This window comes from Lacerta agilis, chromosome Z, assembly GCF_009819535.1.
Source record: "Lacerta agilis isolate rLacAgi1 chromosome Z, rLacAgi1.pri, whole genome shotgun sequence".
Classification (NCBI taxonomy): domain Eukaryota; kingdom Metazoa; phylum Chordata; class Lepidosauria; order Squamata; family Lacertidae; genus Lacerta; species Lacerta agilis.
In genome coordinates this window covers 43375914-43394670 of record NC_046331.1, presented here as the reverse complement: position 1 = coordinate 43394670, position 18757 = coordinate 43375914, and the positions used below count along the sequence as shown (strand labels likewise).

Here is an 18757-nt window from a genome sequence, read left to right as displayed (position 1 = left end):
CAGAGGGCCTTACATGCTGTTCCCCCAAGTCTAGTGGAAGGAGTCATGCAGCCCAGCTAATGCAGCTTTCTGTTGAAACAGATTTTGATGAATCCAGATTGCATTGTGGCAAAATCCAGATAGAAAAAGCAAAACAAAACCCAGAGGGGTAGCCATGCAGTGGAAATACTTAAGAGTCCCATGGCACCTTAAAGGCTAACACAATTTACTAAGGAATAAGCTTTCATGGACTCAAGCCCCCTTTGCCAGATGCATGAAGTGAAAGTTAGCTGGTGTACAAAGCAGAAAATTTGACACATGCTTCAGCTCCAATTACCACTGACTAATTTTGGGCATGGAGAGGAAACCTTAACTTTTAACATTTCAGATACCTCATTCAGCCCACATTTTACCAGCTTCCTTGTGAGAATATCTTGGGGGCTTTGTCAAAAGTCTTACTGAAATCAAGATACACTATGTCCACAGCATTTCCCTGATCCACCAAGTTTGTAATTCCATTTAAAAAAAGAAAGAAATTGGATTTATTGGCACATACTGAGTGGGTATGTGCATGGGTTGAGACTTTATTTTCAAAATGTGCAAACAGCCTTTCTGCTTAAAGGTACTCACAGCAGGGGAGCGCTTGGGAACAGGTCCAGCACTTTTTCGCAAGCTGCCACCCTACCCCACCCCGACCCACCTTGGTTTTGTTGCTGCCTTCAGCTAGTGCTGGTGTTGCAGTCGATAGGAGCACTGCCTATCCCTCGATAACTCTGCTTTTTTGCTTCTGGAGTAGCCTGCGACCATTCATTCCTTTGCTTTTGCTTGCAGTTTAAGTGTAGTGCTTGCGGTGCCAGTGGGCACATGAAGAGCAACAAAATCTGCCCCCTCCGCCGCCCAGCCAAACTGCCCTCCAAGCCTGTCGCCATGACGGTGGAGCAGCAGGAGGAGCTGGAGAAGACCACCATTCCCACCAATGACAGAGAGCTGATCAAAGTGGAGGGAACCAAGATTGTCTTAGGGAAGCAGCTCGTTGAGAGGTAAGGGCCGTATTTGGCACCATCTCACAAATAGAGGTGTTGGATCTCCAAACATTCAAATGTCATTGGATGTCCACAAGTTCTAGTGTTATATGAGAGAGAGAGAGAGAGAGAGAGAGAGAGAGAGAGACTTTCCCCATCCGCTTTCCCCATTCCATGCATAATGCTATAAACTTCTATCATGTGATTTCTTGCTCACCTTTCCTCTAAATTAAGAAGTCCAGAACAAGGTGGAAGAGTTGAAATCCCTTCCTGTGGACATGTGGGAGTCATCCACATGTGGCAGTGGGTGAACACCTTGTTATTGCCCGGGCCAGGTAGGGCCACATGTTTCAAAATGGAGAGAAAACTCCAGCACCAGTATTAACTGATGGTCTTCTGGATGACTCCCACGCATATCTGCAAAAGTACATCCATGGTAGTAAGTGCCCAATACTACAGTCTTTCTCACAGACTGGCATAGGTCTGCGCAAGACTACCTTTGAAGGTGACTCAGAAACTACAACTAATGCAGAATGCAGCAGCTAGACTGGTGACTGGGAGTGGCTGCCGGGACCATGTAACACCAGTCCTAAACAATCTATACTGGCTCCCAGTAAATTTCTGAGCACAATTCAAAGTGTTGGTGCTGACCTTTAAACCCTAAATGGCCTCGACCCTGTATACCTGAAGGGGCGTCTCTATCCCCATCATCAGCTCTGACACTGAGGTCCAACTCTGAGGGTCTTCTGCTGGTTCCCTCGCTACAAGAAGGGAGGCATTCTTGGCAGTGGTGCCCACCCTGTGGAATGCCATCTCCCACCAGATGTCAAGGAGATAAAGAACTACACAATTGCAAGGCCCCATCGGCCAGTAACCTTGCAGAAAAGAAACATTTTTACCTAAAGTGCTTACAGATAATCAGCAAAGATGCCTCTTTGATGTGCTTGGTGAAGCTGTTCCCAAAAAGAGGTCCTGCAACCAAGATGGTTTCAAGTCCTTGGGATAATTGGTTTATATACCAGCCATTGCACAAGCCACAATGAATTTTACAGGAAGATCAAATAAAAGGATTCCATAACACCCATAAAATCACACAAGCCTTAAAAAATAAGAACACAACAGTTCATAACAAATTGCTAAATACCATTTACTAATATCCAGAGGAGCAGCAACTGTCTGGTGTACAATGTAGGACAGGTAGTACCACTGAATCTAAACGAAGCAGCAGGCTGCTTTGTTGGTTGATTGGGTTACAGTTCTTCAACTTACAGTTCCAGTTACCCCAAACTAGACCCAATAAAAGAGTAAATGGGCTTCATATTGCGTTCTTTATGGTTGACTCAGTCCCTCCCAGAGGGGCAGCTGGGCCCACTGGAGGGAGAGGTGGTGGAAACTACAGCATGTTTCTCCTTGCTCTCTCTCTCCTTGCAGCGTGAATGAAGTTCGCAAGAAGTCTTTAGTCCTGAAGTTCACAAAAGGGCAGCTTCTGCAAAAGAAGGAACAGGGCTTTGGAGCCACGGCTACTTGTAGCTCCTTAAACGTGAGTCCTTGTGTTGCTTTCATTGCCCCCACCTCACTCCTTGCCCTTGCCCACTATCCATCTTGGAAATGGTGGCAACAGCAAGTGCTTATTCTAAGCCTCAGCCATGGCTGGTTCACTGTAGACCAGGAGCAGCCAAAGGGCAACTCCTCCCCTAAAACGTAGAGACTGATTGGATGCTTTGAGGTGCCCTTTGTCAAGATTCCCCAAGTCCATCATACATAAACCTTGGAAGTGCCTTTAATGTCCCACTTCTCTCTCTTTCAGCAGCCTCAGAAGTCCAGCCACCAGGGGAACACAGGCCCCATGGCGACACTGTCCTATATCCTGGAAGGCGTTATCAATGAAATGCAAGAACTTCCAAATGTAAGACCATTTTTTCGCCTGTGAGGTTTGATTTTGCCTCTTCTGGCTCTATGTCATGCGCAAAGACAAGGGGGCATTATCCTATCCATATACCAGGAGAGCTAGTTCCTTGAGAAATCCTTGCCTCATATCAGGATTGAGCATTTGAGGGCAATCTTTCTGCTATGATTATTTTGAGGATGTTGCCTCCCCACCTCCTGCCAAACTCTACTCCACGAGTTGTGGCCTCAGTCTTTGACAGCTCACATTCTGTTTAGTGGGGTGTATGATATATGCACACTAATCTTCTGGCATAACACAACAAGAAGAGTGAGACATCATAGACCTAACCTACTATTTATTTACATACTATGTTCAGACTACAGCATAATGGCGACCGTTCTCTTCAGCTCCAAGAGAACAACCAAAGTGAAAGTACATTACAAAGCACATACAGCGGAAGAGAGATAAAGCTTCTTCCATTCCCAGTCTTCTCAAACAGGTGTATGATTCACACCAGTCACATTTTGCGGCATCAGCTGCATTAGCTGGGCATGTTTAGCCTGGAAAAGAGGAGACTGAGAGGAGGTTTCTGATGGGCTGTCACATGGAGGAAGATGCAAGCTTGTTTTCTCCTGCTCTGGAAGGCAAGACTTGAACCAATGGTTTGAAGTTTCAGGAAAGGAGATTCCAACTAAACATACGGGAAGACTTTCTGACAGTCAAGAGCTGTTTGACAGTGGAACAGACTCCCTTGAAAGGTTGTGGACTCTCCTTCCTCGGAATGGCTCCAGTTGCCCTTTTGAGGGAGACAGGTTTCATTATCTGCCCTCTCTCTGTGGCAGGTGAACAAAGCAATGGCTTTAGCAGGGTTTGTTTGTCTTAATCCCCCCCTCCATGTTGTTGTATCCGTCCCTGGTAATTTAAGGGAGGGCGGTATATTAAGAAATAAAAGGGATGCTCACATTCTTTCCCGGTTTACCTCTGCCAGACATGTTACTTCCACAAGCCTGTTAACAGGAGGCGTTTCAAAAATTATCACAAGATCATCAGCCAACCAATGGACCTGCACACCCTGCGCCAGAATGTCCGTAAGCTCTCTTACAAATCAAGTAAAGAATTCCGAGAGCACCTGGAGCTGATTGTGAGGAACAGTGCCACGTTCAATGGTGAGAGTTAATTCTTTCTTTCTTTCTTTCTTTCTTTCTTTCTTTCTTTCTGAACTGTTTATCTTCTGCTCTTTCTTCCCTCCTTGTGTGAAGTGTCCCAGCCTCAAAAAGCAAGTTATGGCAACTGGGGCAGTGACCTGGTGCTCTTTTTGAGGATGTTAAGGGAAGAGGAGGAACAGGCTAGCCAAAGGGCAGCTTTTAAGTATTCATCTTTTTTAAAAAAACAAAACCCCCAATATTTTATTTTCCCAATTTTTCATTTTACAATGTTTCTAACAACAAAAATTAAATATAAACAAAAATCAATGTTTTCTTCGAATTCCCTCCTCTCCTCTCTACTGTTCCTTATTTCATGTCACAGACTTACTGCATAACCAATTCCAACCTATTTATAAATTTTATCTTTTTACTTTCTATAAGTTATTTTTTACTGCTTGTGTTTACATCAATCCTGCTGAAGTTTTTAATTGTTTACAATTTGTCTTCACATATTCAACAATCCTCCCCTCCCCAATTCTGTTTTTAAAAAGGTCTCTCATCTTGATCTTTTATTCTTCCAGTAAGTTTCGCCATCTCTGCATATCTCTGTAAGGCTACCTTGTGCTGGGGAATTTCCTTCTGATGCTCACCTGCTTTACACTGTGACCTGCTTTGTTCTTTAAACCCTCTGGTGATCGTCCTGTCTTCACTAGGTGTCCAATTATTTCCCTGACGGATGGCCTTATATATTTGTAAGTTGCCTGCATGCTCCCCTTTGCAATTTCCTGGTTTCCTTTGCTCTTGGTGTGACTGTTTCTCTTTCCCTTGTCTGATTTATCAACTGGACCTGCTAAGAAAAAACCTCATCTATCTTGCCTTGAGTGATTTTCAGTTAGAACTGAACTAGTCCTTCTGGACTACCAAGGAAGAGTTGTGATACCTGCTCCTTTGCCGCATATTTCCTCTGGGGCCATGATCTCCCAGCAGCTTGGGGACAGTGGGAATGGAGCAAAATAAAAGTGTTGCTTTGGTGGCTGCTTCTCAATTGCCATCACACTGTGGAGCAGCCTTTGCTAATCTGATGCCCATCAGATGTTTTGGACTGCAACTTCAGTGTGACTTTGTTGACTTGGGTTGATGGGAATTTTGGTCTAAAACATCTGGAGGGCACCAGTTGGTTGTAAAATCAAGTGTGTGCTCTCAGACTTCTGATGAGTCTCCGAGTTAGCTCAGAGCCAGTGTGGTGTAGTGGTTAAGAGCGGTAGACTCATAATCTGGGGAACCGGGTTCGCGTCTACGCTCCTCCACATGCAGCTGCTGGGTCACCTTGGGCTAGTCACACTTCTTTGAAGTCTCTCAGCCCCACTCACCTCAGAGCGTTCGTTGTGGGGGAGGAAGGGAAAGGAGAATGTTAGCCGCTTTGAGACTCCTTCGGGTAGTGATAAAGTGGGATATCAAATCCAAACTCTTCTTCTTCTCTCCATACCACTGGGGAACAGGACCAACTTAACCACATGTAATCTTAAACTTGTAACTTGCCTTTTGTCAAGACAGCTCACAACAACACCATCCCACAATAAAGATTTCTGCTGTGTGTTTGCAGGGCCAGAACACAACTTGACTCAGACTGCTCAGTCAATGCTGGACTTCTGTGATCAAAAATTTAAAGAGGCAAGTCAGATTGTGGAGGGAGGGGTTGCTTGTGGCTTGGAGGTAAGGGCGTTGCTTAGCCACTTAGGGTACTTTTAGGACTGAGCTATTTGCATAAACAGTTTGGTGATTCTGGACTGAAAGGAGATCTCTCTTGAAAGGACTAAAGGCAGCCAAAGTAGTTTGTTGGGTGCTTACATTAGGAGCTGAGGATAGGATCTGCTCTCTTGATTTAATAGCTTTTAGTGGTAGAGTTTGAATGGTGACCTTACTATCTAATACAGTGGTACCTGTATAGTTATGAACTTAATTCATTCCGGAGGTCCGTTCTTAACCTGAAACTGTTATTAACTAAATTAAAACTGGAATGTAGTGCTTTTTAATAATAATGGTATTAGTGAAAATGAAAAAAGGCAGTTCCAGGTAACTGAGAGAATGTGAACAATAAGCTTCTTTTCTGGGTCATGTTGCACGTGAGAAAATCAGCCCAAATTGCAGGAGATTTTGAGTTCTAGCTGACTTCCCTTATGAATAAAGATGGGATATGTGTGGGTGCCTTCTGTTTTAAAACCTGAACTAATTGGATAGGAACAGAAGATGTTGAAATATATATTTGAAATTACATGGGCAATAAAAATACAGTAGGCACATAGAAAACCCCCCCATAAGTGAGTCAGGCCATAGTTCCATCTTAACTCATTTAGCTCTCCAGGGTATCGGGTAGGAAAAATTCACAGCTCTACCTGGAAATGCCAAGGATTGAACCCAGGACCTTCTGCATGCAAAGCAGGTGCTCTGCCATTGAGCTATGGTCCTTTCCAGTGTGCAACAAAAAGTGGGTTGCTATAAAGGAGTTGCTCTGGAGCTGAGTGCATTTCTGTACCTTGGTGTCCTTTCAGAAGGAAGATAAACTGGCTCGTTTGGAAAAGACAATTAATTGCCTACTGGATGATGATCATCAAGTGGCCTTCTCCAATATTCTGGAAAGGATTGTCACCCAGAAGATGCAGGCTGTTCCTCATGTATGTCTGCCCTTAGCATTAGGTGGTGATGGAAAAGAGCTTGTGGAAAGGGGGACTGTCACAGTAGCCTTGTGCTTGGAGGATAAAGCTATCAGTGACTTCTAGCCATGATTACTATGTTCTACCTCCACTTCTGAATACCAGTTGCTGGGAATCACAAGTGGGGATAGTTGCTGTTACACTCATGTCTTGCTTTTGGGGCTACGTGGGGCTACCCTTGAAGGTGACCAGGAAACTGCAATTAATCCAGAATGCGGCAGCTAGACTGGTGACTGGGAGTGGCTGCTGGGAACACATAACACCGGTCCTGAGAGATCTGCATTGGCTCCCAGTACGTTTCCGAGCACAATTCAAAGTGTTGGTGCTGAGCTTTAAAGCCCTAAACGGCCTTGGTCCTGTATACCCAAAGGAATGGCTCCACCCCATTGTTCAGCCCAGACACTGAGGTCCAGTGCTGAGGGCCTTCTGGCGAGGTTACAGGGAACCAGACAGAGGGCCTTCTCGGTGGTGGCGCCCACCCTGTGGAACACGCTTCCATCAGATGTCAAGGAAATAAGCAGCTATCCTATTTTTAAGAGATAGCTGAAGGCAGCCCTGTTTAGGGAAATTTTTAATATTTAATGCTGTATTGTTTTAACATTCGTTTGGGAGCCACCCAGAGTGGCTGGGGAAACTCAGCCAGATGGGCGGGGTACAAATAAATTGTTGTTGTTGTTGTTATAACAAATACTGATGTTGCACAGCTCCAAAATTATCTGGCTCTGGAGTTCCTTACTTTGGGTTTGGCAAAAATGCTATAGTAGAATCCAGGCACCTCCAGAGGACTTGGGATTTGTTGGCAGACTAATGGGCTGTTCCCTCTAGATTCAGCTTGATGTTGTACAAAAGCTTTTCAGTGTCTTATGCAGATACTGGATCCAGCATGCAATTCACCATGCAAGACTTGCTTGCTCATTATTTTTTCGCCCTCCTTTTGCTTGCAGGCCAGGCTCTTTTACCGTCCCGTCAACAAGAGACATGTGCCAAATTATTACAAAGTCATTGTCAGCCCGATGGACCTGAGGACTATCCGCAAGGTGCGAACTTTGAAGGGTGCAGCTGCTGTTGGTTTATGTTGCAGCTTCTCAGAACTGTCTTTTGTAAACTACTTCAAGGTTTTCTTACAACCAGGCAATGTACAAATTTAGTTAAATAAAATGAACGAAGCCTTGGCAGCTAAGGCCCAGGCAGTATGTTAAATCCCAGATAAAATACCAGGAATAGAACTGGAATATGGAAATGTGGGCTGAGGGTGAAGAAATTCTGTTTGCCTAATCTCAGCCACCAGCTGCTGACTTGGGGGCCAAAAAGTCATGGGGAATATAAATAACTGTATTTGGTAACTCTGGCTTGGGTCCTGTTGAGCATTCAGGGAGGTTGTGATGGGGAGAAGCAGTTCTATATGTGAAAGGAATCACCAGGACACTCCAAAATTTTACAGTGAGGTGTAAGGAAGAAAGGTTCCTCATAAAGGATCCACTTCAGACTTCTTGTATGCAGAATCAAGAATTCATATTGCTCCTTAAGGCTCCACATTCCCATCTTGTCTCCTATTCATTCATTCTAGAATATCTCCAAACATAAATACCAGAACCGAGAAGTCTTTATGGATGACGTGAACCTGATCCTTGCCAACAGCATTAAATTCAATGGTAAGAGACCCTCTTGGCTCCGTGCCATGTCTGCAGCCCTTTGACTCACATTTACAGAGAGTTATCAGGGCTTTGTGGGACACCTTTGCAAGAAGAAAAGGCTAAGGAGCAAACCCTACACAAATCTGGATGGCAGTTAGATGGCATCTTGTAGGCCTCCTTCTGGCAACTCCTGCAGCCAAGCTGGTGCCAAACATCTTGCTCTGCTTTCCTTTGGACCACATCAGCAAGGCTGAGAGAAAGGTCTTGCCAGCTGGGCATCCCAGGACCTCCAGACACACCGCCCAGGCTTGCGCTCCAGGGAGGTCATTTTGATGCTGCTAAATGAAGCTGTTTGTCTTTATCCCTGGAGGCACACTCCATTGTCTCTTGAGACACACAGATGCCAGCAGTCGGCAAGACCTGAATGTGACTCCACATCTACTCATTAAGACATTAATGCATGTTTTCCCCAAATGTGGCTAGTTCCCTTGATGAAAATTGCTTCTTCTGGAGACTTTTCTGTTAAGCTTCTTAAGCTCTTGGGGCCTGATACTGCTTTGTAAGTAGGCATAAACAGAATAGAGGAGGGCTTGTTAATCCCCAGCCTGGGGCTTCTAATCTGTCCCCCAAGAGTCCACCAATTATGGTGGCAAGAGGGTAGTCACAGCACTGAGAAGGCCAGAGAGCTTTTAATTCTCTCCACTGAGCCCAGCTCCCTGGTGGACATGCAACTTACCCTCTTCCACATTATCAGATTGATCATTCAGTTGAGTGGAAAGGGGGGATTCCTGTCGCTCAAGACAGCTGATTTGTGTTGATTAGCTGCGGAGGGGCTGAATGTCTGGTGTGCGTGTTGAGAGTATGCAATGCTCACATCCACTGCAGGCATATGGCTCCTGGGGAGCTGGAATTGGCAAACAGGCCTTGAAAGTTTACCTGCTCATGGACTAGAGTACAGTGGTACCTCTGGTTACGAACGGGATCCGTTCCGGAGCCCTGTTCCTAACCTGAAGCACCGCGTCTGCGCATGCGCACGACACGATTCTGTGCTTCTGCGCATGCGTGTGACGTTATTTTGCGTTTCTGTGCATGCGCGAACTGCCGAACTCGGAAGTAACCCGTTCTGGTACTTAGAGGTTCGCCGCGTTCGTAACCCGTGACGAACGCAACACACAGCTTTCGTAACACGAGGTATGACTGTATTGGTTTTGATTAAATCTCAGGGCCTCTTAAAGTGTGCTGGGGGGGGGGGAGGTTCAGGAGTCTTAAGGAGCTTAAGGAAACCCTAAGGAGTTCTGCAGGGAAGAGAGCCTTTGAAGAATACCACATTCGGTTTCCACCAATGAACATTGGCAAAGCTTTGGAAAGCTCTGGATGCATATCACAAGGAAGCATGGATCTTGGCCCTGAAGAGGACCACTTGGAAGTGGGTTGCTTATTCCTGCGTCTTTCTTGTGTGCTCAGGTCTTAAGGAGCATCATTAAGGAGATGTGGTTTGTTTGTATTTCCAATTCAGGTCCTGACAGCCAGAACACAAAAACAGCTCAAGAGATGGTGAACATCTGTTACAAGACACTAGCAGAGGTAGGTGGCCCAGCAAGCCAATGCTGCCAAGGACCGTTTTTAATTCTTCAGCAAACACTTTCTTTCTGTGTCTTTCTGCTTCTTCAGTATGATGAGCACTTGACCCAGCTTGAGAGGGATATCTCTGCTGTTAAGGAAGCAGCCTTAGAGGAGGCAGACCTGGAGAGCTTTGGCCCAACCATCTCTCAGCCCTACATGCCCCAGGTGAGGCTGCTTGCCCAAGCTCTCTTTCTAGGGACCCTCTTCTGCTATCAAGGCCTGTGGCTGCAGTTTGGGATGGTGGCTGCAGCAGGGATAATGTATGTGCTTCTTTCTGACTCTACCCCGTCTATGTTCTTCTGCTTTATTAGATTTCTGAGCCACAGCTCCATGCTGGGCCTAGTAGCACTGGGAGGCCATCTGACAGGGAAAGAGCCCATTGGCCAGCTAGGGCCGCCCTGGCTACTTTAGCAGGTAGCATTGCCTACTCTGACTCTCTCCAGCGGCTTAGACAAGGAGGAGGCTTTCCTATTACCTGGTACCTGTTCCTTTTTAAATGGGTTTGTGTGTGCTAGAGACTGAACTGCTGACCACCAGCTTGAAGAGCCCCATCTTCACACAGAGTCAGAGTAGCCAATACTGCCTGTGAGAGAACACAGTACTTGGGCTAGTCTGACCTGGTGTAAGGCAGCTTTGCCTTAGCCACCAGCATTTCTTTCATATGGCAGGCACAAGAACTTTACATGGCTGCCACTTCAGTTATTCAACAGGCTTCCAGGAATAATTATTGTTACTGAATCAGCAAAAATATTTCTAAGTTGCTTTACTTTCAAGACTTCAAAGGTGACTTGGCACTTAAAAAAATAAAAACAAAACTATTAGTAACAGAATTACACAAAAATTACAGGCTAGTTGTAGCTCTCTATTACGATTACTACAATTTTTATGCTATCCAGAGGATCACAGGGTGGTTTACAATATAAAAGCAAAAAAATGCAATTGTAGCAAACAAAAGCAATGACTCCTCAGCAAACAGTTTAAATGGCCAAAAGCCTGGTTAGAGAGGAATGTTTTCCCTTGGTGCCTAAAGGTGTATAATGAAGGTGCCAGGTGAGCCTCTCTGGGGAGAGCATTCCACAAATGGGTTGCCACTGCAGAAAAGGTCCAGTCTCATGTTGCCACTCTCCGGACCTCCCATGAAGGGGGCACATGAAAAAGGGCCTCCAATGACGGTTGCAGGGTCTGGGTCAGTTCACATTTGGGGCGGGGGGGGGAGTGGTCCTTGAGGTATAGCAGACCTGAGCCGTTCAAGACTCTTATCAGTCAAAACCAGCACTTTGAATTGGGTCTGGAAACTAATTGGCGGCCGGTGCAGTAGGCCAGGATTGGCATTATGTGCTCAAACCGTCTTGCGCATAACAGAAGTGTTCTGTTCCACAGCTTTTAACTTCATGTGATGTTTCATTATTTTATTCACTGCTGGAGGCTCAGATTCCCACTCAGGTATGGATCTGACTTTGGGCAAATCATTGACTCTGCCTCACCCACTCTGCAAGGTTGTTGTGAGTATAGGTGAGTAAAGCAGCCTTGTGTGCAAGGTGGTTGCAAATCATCTGCTTGCTGCAAAATACTGCAGAAGTAAGTATTAGTGCGGCTGGTGATGCAGGCACTTGGGTTTATTTCTGAAACGACTTTGGTTTGCCAGGGCCATTTTTAGAGAGCAGCTAGATACCTTCTGCATGTGCCAGGAAATTCTTTGCAACCTCCTTTCTACCATTGGTTGTTCCATCATGACAGGAAGCGGAAGATGAAAACAGAGACCTGGGTGAAAAGGAAGAAGGTTCAGTGCAGCAGCCTCAGGCCAGCGTGCTTTATGAAGACTTGATGCTGTCAGATAACGAGGAGAGTGACAGCAGCGGCAAGGAAGGCGATGACACTTTCACATGTAAGTTGTCACTCTTTACATAGCAAACAGCCTTGCACTGAGTTAAACCATTGCTCCATCTAACTCATTGTTGCCTACAATGGCTGGCAGTGGTTTCTAGGGCTTCAGATCAGCCAGCGGTTGGACCTGGGACCTTCTGCGTGCAAAGCAGATGCTCTTCCATTGTGTTGTGGTCCTTTGGCTATTAGCAAGAAACAAACGCTTGTGAATTCAGGCAAATGTACATTCCTTTCAGTTCCTGTGGCTTACCAGGACTGTGCAAACTGAACACAAGCTGTTGCCAGAGTTTGTCCTTGGCTGAAGTTTGTGGTTAGTGAGGAGGCATCTTAAGCCAAGACTCCTCACTTCTTTTCTCCTCCCAGCTTGCTTAAACCAGGGGTGAGATGTTCCTAGCCAATCCACAGTCTTTTGGATCTTCCCCCTCCCCATCTCCTCTTCTGCACCCTTGTGTTATTAACCTTTCCCCCTATAAGCCTAATTGCTATGCTTATGGCGTAGAGGTTTTTTTCTTTGGTGGTAGGGGGCAGCAGCCCTCTTGTCCTAATGCAGGATTAGGGGGAAACCACTCTAGAACACAGGACGCGGGTGGCACTGTGGGTTAAACCACAGAGCCTAGGGCTTCCTGATCAGAAGGTTGGCGGTTCGAATCCCTGCGACGGGGTGAGCTCCCATTGCTCGGTCCCAGCTCCTGCCCACCTAGCAGTTTGAAAGCACGTCAAAGTGCAAGTAGATAAATAGGTACCACTCCAGTGAGAAGGTAAACGGCATTTCTGTGCGCTGCTCTGGTTCACCAGAAGCGGCTTTATCATGCTGGCCACATGACCCAGAAGCTGTACGCCGGCTCCCCCGGCCAGTAATGCGAGATGAGCGCCGCAACCCCAGAGTCGGACACAACTGGACCTAATGGTCAGGGGTCCCTTTACCTTTTTACTCTAGAACACATTATTTCCCAAGCCCAATTCCTGTGCTGATGTGGGGGGGGGGCTTATTTGGGGTGGAGGCTAGAATGTAAGGAGGGGTAGAGTAATGCTCCCATCTCCACATGCTGCAGAGCCTAAAACTTGTACTCTCTACATGACAGCTTGGCTTAGAAAAAAGGTCCCATTTGTGACATTTATTTTCTAAGACCAATTGTCATGCAGTGGGGATGGGGAGGGTAGAGATAAGATGAATGGTGACTGAAATGACTATGTGTGGATGGGGAGAATGAGTATGCAAGGGGCCATAGGGATGTGCGGGTGGATGGAAGCAGGGGAGAGCATGCAGATGGAGACTCTTCCGATTTCAGCTTTGGGTCCTCCCCATTGTCAGTAGACTCTTCCACACCAGTTTCTCGCAGGGGAATCAAACCTTTGACTTAAAAGTTTACTGCCTCTGCAGTAGAGCAAATGATTATTGGAGATGCCTAGCTGTTAAATGCTGAGAAAGGAAAGCTGAGGATGGCGGAAAGATAGTACACATGAATGGAAGATTCCATGTGAGAAGGGGGGGGGGGCAGACTGAAAAAGCTTCCTCTAGTTTATCATATGGCACTAACTTTTCCAGTGGCTGACTTTGTTCAAATGCAAAATGCTTTTGAGGTCCTTATTTGAACTGCAGCTTAGCCACTTTCTGAAGGATGACAAAACTACTCAAAGGAGAGCAATATCCTTGGAGCCATCTGCAGGTGACCTGGGCGTTAAAACAGGCTCAGGTAACTCTATTGTGGCTACCCCTTTTCTGTCCTGTTGTGCAGCAATCCAGCGAAGTGAAAGTAGCAGAGATTCAGGTGCGGGATCCTGTGCAGTGAGACCCAGACAGCCTCACGTTCTTCAAGAGAATATGCAAATAGACACAGACAACAAAGACAGCACGATGTCATATGAGGCAGCAGGGGAGATTTCACATGCCATGGAGTATAGCAGTGCCAGGTAACCATAGACAAGTGTGCTGTTGGAGCCATTAAGGAATGTTTGGTTGTCTCAAAAGCAGGTTAGCTGTGCCCAGTTCAGATGACTCTTATGAGTTGCCTTTGAGTTGTGGGCATCCCTGTCCTTTACAGCTCTTCTGTTTACTGGTTACACTTTCATACCACCCATCCAACTAAGTTCTCTGGGCAGTCTGCTCGTACAAGAAAATACGAAATGCAGTACACTGTTAAACTCTAAAACCAAAGTGGGGTTTGGGGAGGGAACTCCCACAGCAAGAAAAAGCCTAGCAAAAACAACAAACGTCTAAAATTAACATAAAGCACAGCAACTAAAACAATTTAAACAATTCATTTCTCAATTGCTGCAATTCCATCAGTCACCAAACAAAAACATGCTATCAGAACTTTAGTGGTAACCCCCATGAGCCAATCCTGGCTTCTTTGCAGATGTGATTTATAAGCCTAATCATGGGCAGGATTAGTCTTTCCTTTTCTTTAAACATTTACGTAGATTAGTTCTTGAACATACATAAAAATACAAAGTGCGGCAGCACACATTCATCTCATGAGGGGAGTAATAATCTCATTCCTGCATTGCAGGGGTTTGGACTAGATGAGCCTTGGGGTCCCTTCCAACTCTGCAATTCCATGATTCTATGATATTGCCATGCAGGATTAAACCTATGCATTGCTGTTTCGGTTGCCTTAGAGCAGTGTTTTTCAACCACTGTTCCGCGGCACACTAGTGTGCCGCGAGATGTTGCCTGGTGTTCCGTGGGAAAACATGGGCAGGCGGTTGCGGCACTGGCGGGAGGTGGCGACGCTGCTGCTAGCGGCAGGTGGGCTGGGCGCGTCTCCCCCTCGGCCCACGGCGGCGGCGGGCGCCTTTGACTATGAGCTGCTCCTCCTGCGGCGGAGCCCGCGGAGCGCCTTCCTGCCCAGTGCTCACGTCTTCGCGGGCGGCGTGGCGGACGCGGCCGACTTCTCGTCCGACTGGCTGCAGCTGCTGGCAGGCGGGCCGCGCTGCGGACTGGGCTCAGTGCGGGGCGAGTGCCCGAGGGCGCCGCTCTTCGCTGCTGAGCGCCCGGAGCTGGGCTCGCCGCTGCCGGGAGACGTGGCCTTCCGCCTCTGCGCCATCCGCGAGGCCTTCGAAGAAGCCGGAGTCCTCTTGGTACTGCCCGGGCCGGTGGCTGATGCCGCCGCCGCCGCTACCACCGCGGGCCCGGCCCGCCTGCTGCCAGCCGAGCACCTCCCGCCGTCCTCGGGACTGGCTGAGTGGCGGCTGCGGGTGCAGCGGCAGCCCGGCAGCTTCTTGCAGCTGTGCCGACACCTGAGCTGCGTGCCCAACATCTGGGCACTGCGCGAGTGGAGCAACTGGCTGACCCCCGTGCGCCGTGCGGGGCGAGGCGGCCGCCGCTACGACACCGCCTCCTACCTCTGCTGCCTACCTAGCATTGGGGCATCTGCTGCTACCAATGCTATTTTTCTAGAAAAAGAGGTGCTGGAGCCTGGAACTCATCACGGACGCCTTCCCTCGTTCTCTTATAATGGCGAAGGCGCCCACCTGAGAGGTGCCAGAACTGAGTTCCTGTGGCTGGGGGGAGAGTCCTGACTAGTACTATAGTTGTTATTTATTATTATTAGCCTGGTGGGGCCGGGGCAAGGTGCGCCATCTTCACATGCTCAATTCAGACATGAGAAGAATTATCATTTTTATTATTACTACTACTACTATTATTGTTATCTAATGGTGGTGTGCCTCGTGATTTTTTTCATGAAACAAGTGTGCCTTTGCCCAAAAAAGGTTGAAAAACACTGCCTTAGAGCACTGCTCATGAAAGGTTTGTTCTGATGCTAAAATGTTCAGTCTCTGAACACCATTTGCATCTGATTCTGCCTGCAATGCTTGCATAACCACCTTCCACGCAGCAATATTGCCTCTGATGGGTGCAGTCTTGAGTGGTAGGGTAGCGGTGGTATTGCTGCACCAGATAACACACCTTGAGGGATGACTACACAAATGAGATGGCTTGGATGGTTTTCAAAGATCAGACAGATTCATGGAGAAAAAGTCTATCCATAGATACTTGGCACAAGGGTCAGAGGCATTATGCCTCCGAATGTCAGTTGCTGGGAATTGAAGTTGGGGAGAGCATTGCTGTTGTGCTCATGTTCTGCTTGCGGACTTCCCATGGGCATCTGTTTGGCCACTGTGGGAACAGGATGCTGGACTAGATCCAGCAGCCAGGCTCTTCTTACATTCCTAACGAATCAGAAATCATGCACTTGCGGTGATAAAAATGTTCAGAGAAGCACCAAGTGAATGCTCCTCTGCATTTGCAATGTATCACACTTTCGTGTTTTCCTTCACTATATTGTTTCTCTTCTGTACAGTGCTCAGTACACATGAACTTATTTGCCTTATTGAGGTCAAAGACTAGACAGCAGAATTAACAACAGGAATAATTTTGTCCACTGTGTCTGCCCCTTGAAAATTCCCTATAAGCTTATTTGCATTAAAAATAGCACTCCTTCAGCTAAAACCTATGTTCTAGAGTTTAAAATCAGTACTCATTCATCGACTATCGCTGTCACTGCAGCCTGTGTTTTCCTCATTGCCATAAAACAGAATTTCACAACAGGCCTGGTGATATTCAGATATTTTGTCAGCAAGAAGATATTTAACATAGGTTTCCTCTGAGGAGCCAGGTAATTTCCTTAGTCACCACTGAATTAGCTTTCTTCAGGTATCATGATACAGTGGGCCCAATGGATTCAATCTTGTCAGAATTACATGGGCATAATCTCTGTTGGACTGGGATGTCATGATATCTGCCCACTAATAATGCTGAAGGGAGAACATTAAAGCGGGCTCTGGAAAATGCCCAACGGTGTTTAGAGTTGTCCAGTGCACTTAAATAATTTGCTGGATAGGATCTTTGAAGTATAAAAATTTATAAATTTTGGAGTATTGATTAAGATCATTTTGGAATTCTCTATCCCAAATTCGTTCTTTAATTATACTCCTAGCCCTTCCCATTTCCAGACCTAAAATATATTAAGGAGAAAGGCCATATAAAGCCAGTTTTCTTGTGATGCCCTTCCACTATTTTGTTCGATAATTATCAATCAATGTCAAAGAGAGCAACCCAGTTGAGATCTTATTAAGTCATAGCCATGTGTACAGAGTAACTAGCCACACTTTGGCTTCAATCCTATTTAGGCCCGTCTCCAGTCACAAGGCTGCGTTGGGGACACATTGAGGGATTTGGAGAATTGACCTTGGGAATCCTGATTGTAGTTTTTCATAGGGGAGACTAGTTGTGCACCATATAATAATTGTGCTATAGATTTTGCAGCAAATAGTTTGATAGCAGCTGGGATGAAATTTTCCTCCCTTTGTTCAATGGAATCTTAAGATTGCTGCAGGACTTTTTTGGGCCATAGAGGAAGTGTGATTAATATGGGCATTTTTCTTTCTTGAAGCTTGAAAGACAACCCCTAGATATTTGAAACAGATGACTTGTTCAATGTCTTGATTATCTATGCACTATCTGTAGGTTTTCCTTCTATTGGAGAAAACCATGACTTTTGTTTTTTGATAGTTTACTACTAATTGATCCTCCTTACAGTGTTGGGCTAGTTTCTTAAGAGCTCCTTTAAGGCCAATCTGTGTCTGAGACAGGATGACAGCATTATCTGCATAGAGCAGAATAGGCAACATTTTATCTGCCTTTTGGGCCATGTATATGTCCCTTGAAGATGTTTAATAAGGGAATAAATGTTAAACAAAAAGGGGGCATATATGCAACCTTGTTTGACTCCCTTAGCTGTTATAATTGGATTAGAAAGTTGACCTGCCCAGCTGCATCTCACACTTGTGTTGCTGTAAAGTTTGTATATCAACAACAGCTAGCATCGGTCTATCGTCTTTCTAAGTTTGTCCCATGCTCAGTACACATGATAAATAACTACATGAGATTTCTTTCTTTTACAGTAGCCACGAGGACTAGGAAGAAAGAGACAACCTCCCTTCTGTTGCAGGAGACAGTGATCTGGATTCAGATGAATAAAACACTTTACTGGGGATCATGTTAAGATTGCATCCTGGTCTCAGTGTATAGATTTTTCATTGTTATCCAATGAAATGCTGCTGCTAAACTGAGACACCCGTTGTTGATTCATTCTTTTATGAATCAATATTGTGTTTAGGATGTATATAAAGGTATATTAAAAATTACCCTTAACTGAATGAGAGTTGTTTTTTGTTCATACAAGCACTCCTTCTAAAAGTCCAATTTTGACAGCAAATGCAATTGATGTATGTATATTTGTGATACAGTTTGTGTTAATTTTTCCATCCCTGGCATTTTTGAAAAGCATTGCCAATTTAGGAGCTTAAATGGATGACTTGCTTCCACATCCCTGAGTCACGTATGCATGGCTCTAAATACCCTTTTGCTTCCAAGCAAGTTATCACTCACAGGTTTTGATCATAGCTGAGGAACACTTAACCACTCTGAATAATCCTGTATCTGTAAAGTCTGGTGTGTGGTTTCACACTAAGGCCCGGGTGCTGCCGGATCCGGCTCAATCACCTTCCAAATCCAACCCGTGGAAGGTCCGGGAATCATTGTGTTTTTACATGAGTAGAATGTGTCCTTTTTTATTTAAAATGCATCTCTGCATTATTTGTGGGGCATAGGAATTCGTTTTCTTTTTTTCAAAATATAGTCCGCCCCCCCCCCAAGGTCTGAGGGACAGTGGACCGGCCACCCTTGATTTCTGGCTGAGGGGAGCCCAAGTCCACCATACCTCCCACTGAAATTCATCAAGTGGGGTCTTGGGTCTTGATACTTTGGGAGGCACAGCAAAAATGCTGCTTTGTCCAAAGAGAAATAAAAATCGGTTTGCGGCATGAACCCGTGGACGTTGCCTTGGAAACGACCACCCGTGAGTTC

The 18757-nt window shown here is 46.0% G+C and overlaps 1 protein-coding gene across 1 annotated transcript in view; it reads left to right on the top strand.

Moving 5' to 3' along the window:
- The window catches only part of LOC117040098 (transcription initiation factor TFIID subunit 1-like), a 37471-nt gene extending 19423 nt beyond the window's left edge, over positions 1-18048 (top strand). The window contains exons 20-32 of the mRNA XM_033137648.1: positions 811-1019; positions 2433-2541; positions 2809-2907; positions 3878-4055; positions 5638-5705; positions 6584-6706; positions 7690-7782; positions 8313-8397; positions 9896-9963; positions 10051-10167; positions 11740-11887; positions 13623-13797; positions 17794-18048. Coding sequence (XP_032993539.1) covers positions 811-1019; positions 2433-2541; positions 2809-2907; positions 3878-4055; positions 5638-5705; positions 6584-6706; positions 7690-7782; positions 8313-8397; positions 9896-9963; positions 10051-10167; positions 11740-11887; positions 13623-13797; positions 17794-17809 — 1488 coding nt within the window. The 3' untranslated portion in view covers positions 17810-18048. The remainder of the gene's footprint in view (positions 1-810; positions 1020-2432; positions 2542-2808; positions 2908-3877; positions 4056-5637; positions 5706-6583; positions 6707-7689; positions 7783-8312; positions 8398-9895; positions 9964-10050; positions 10168-11739; positions 11888-13622; positions 13798-17793) is intronic.
- Positions 18049-18757: the final 709 nt, after the last annotated feature.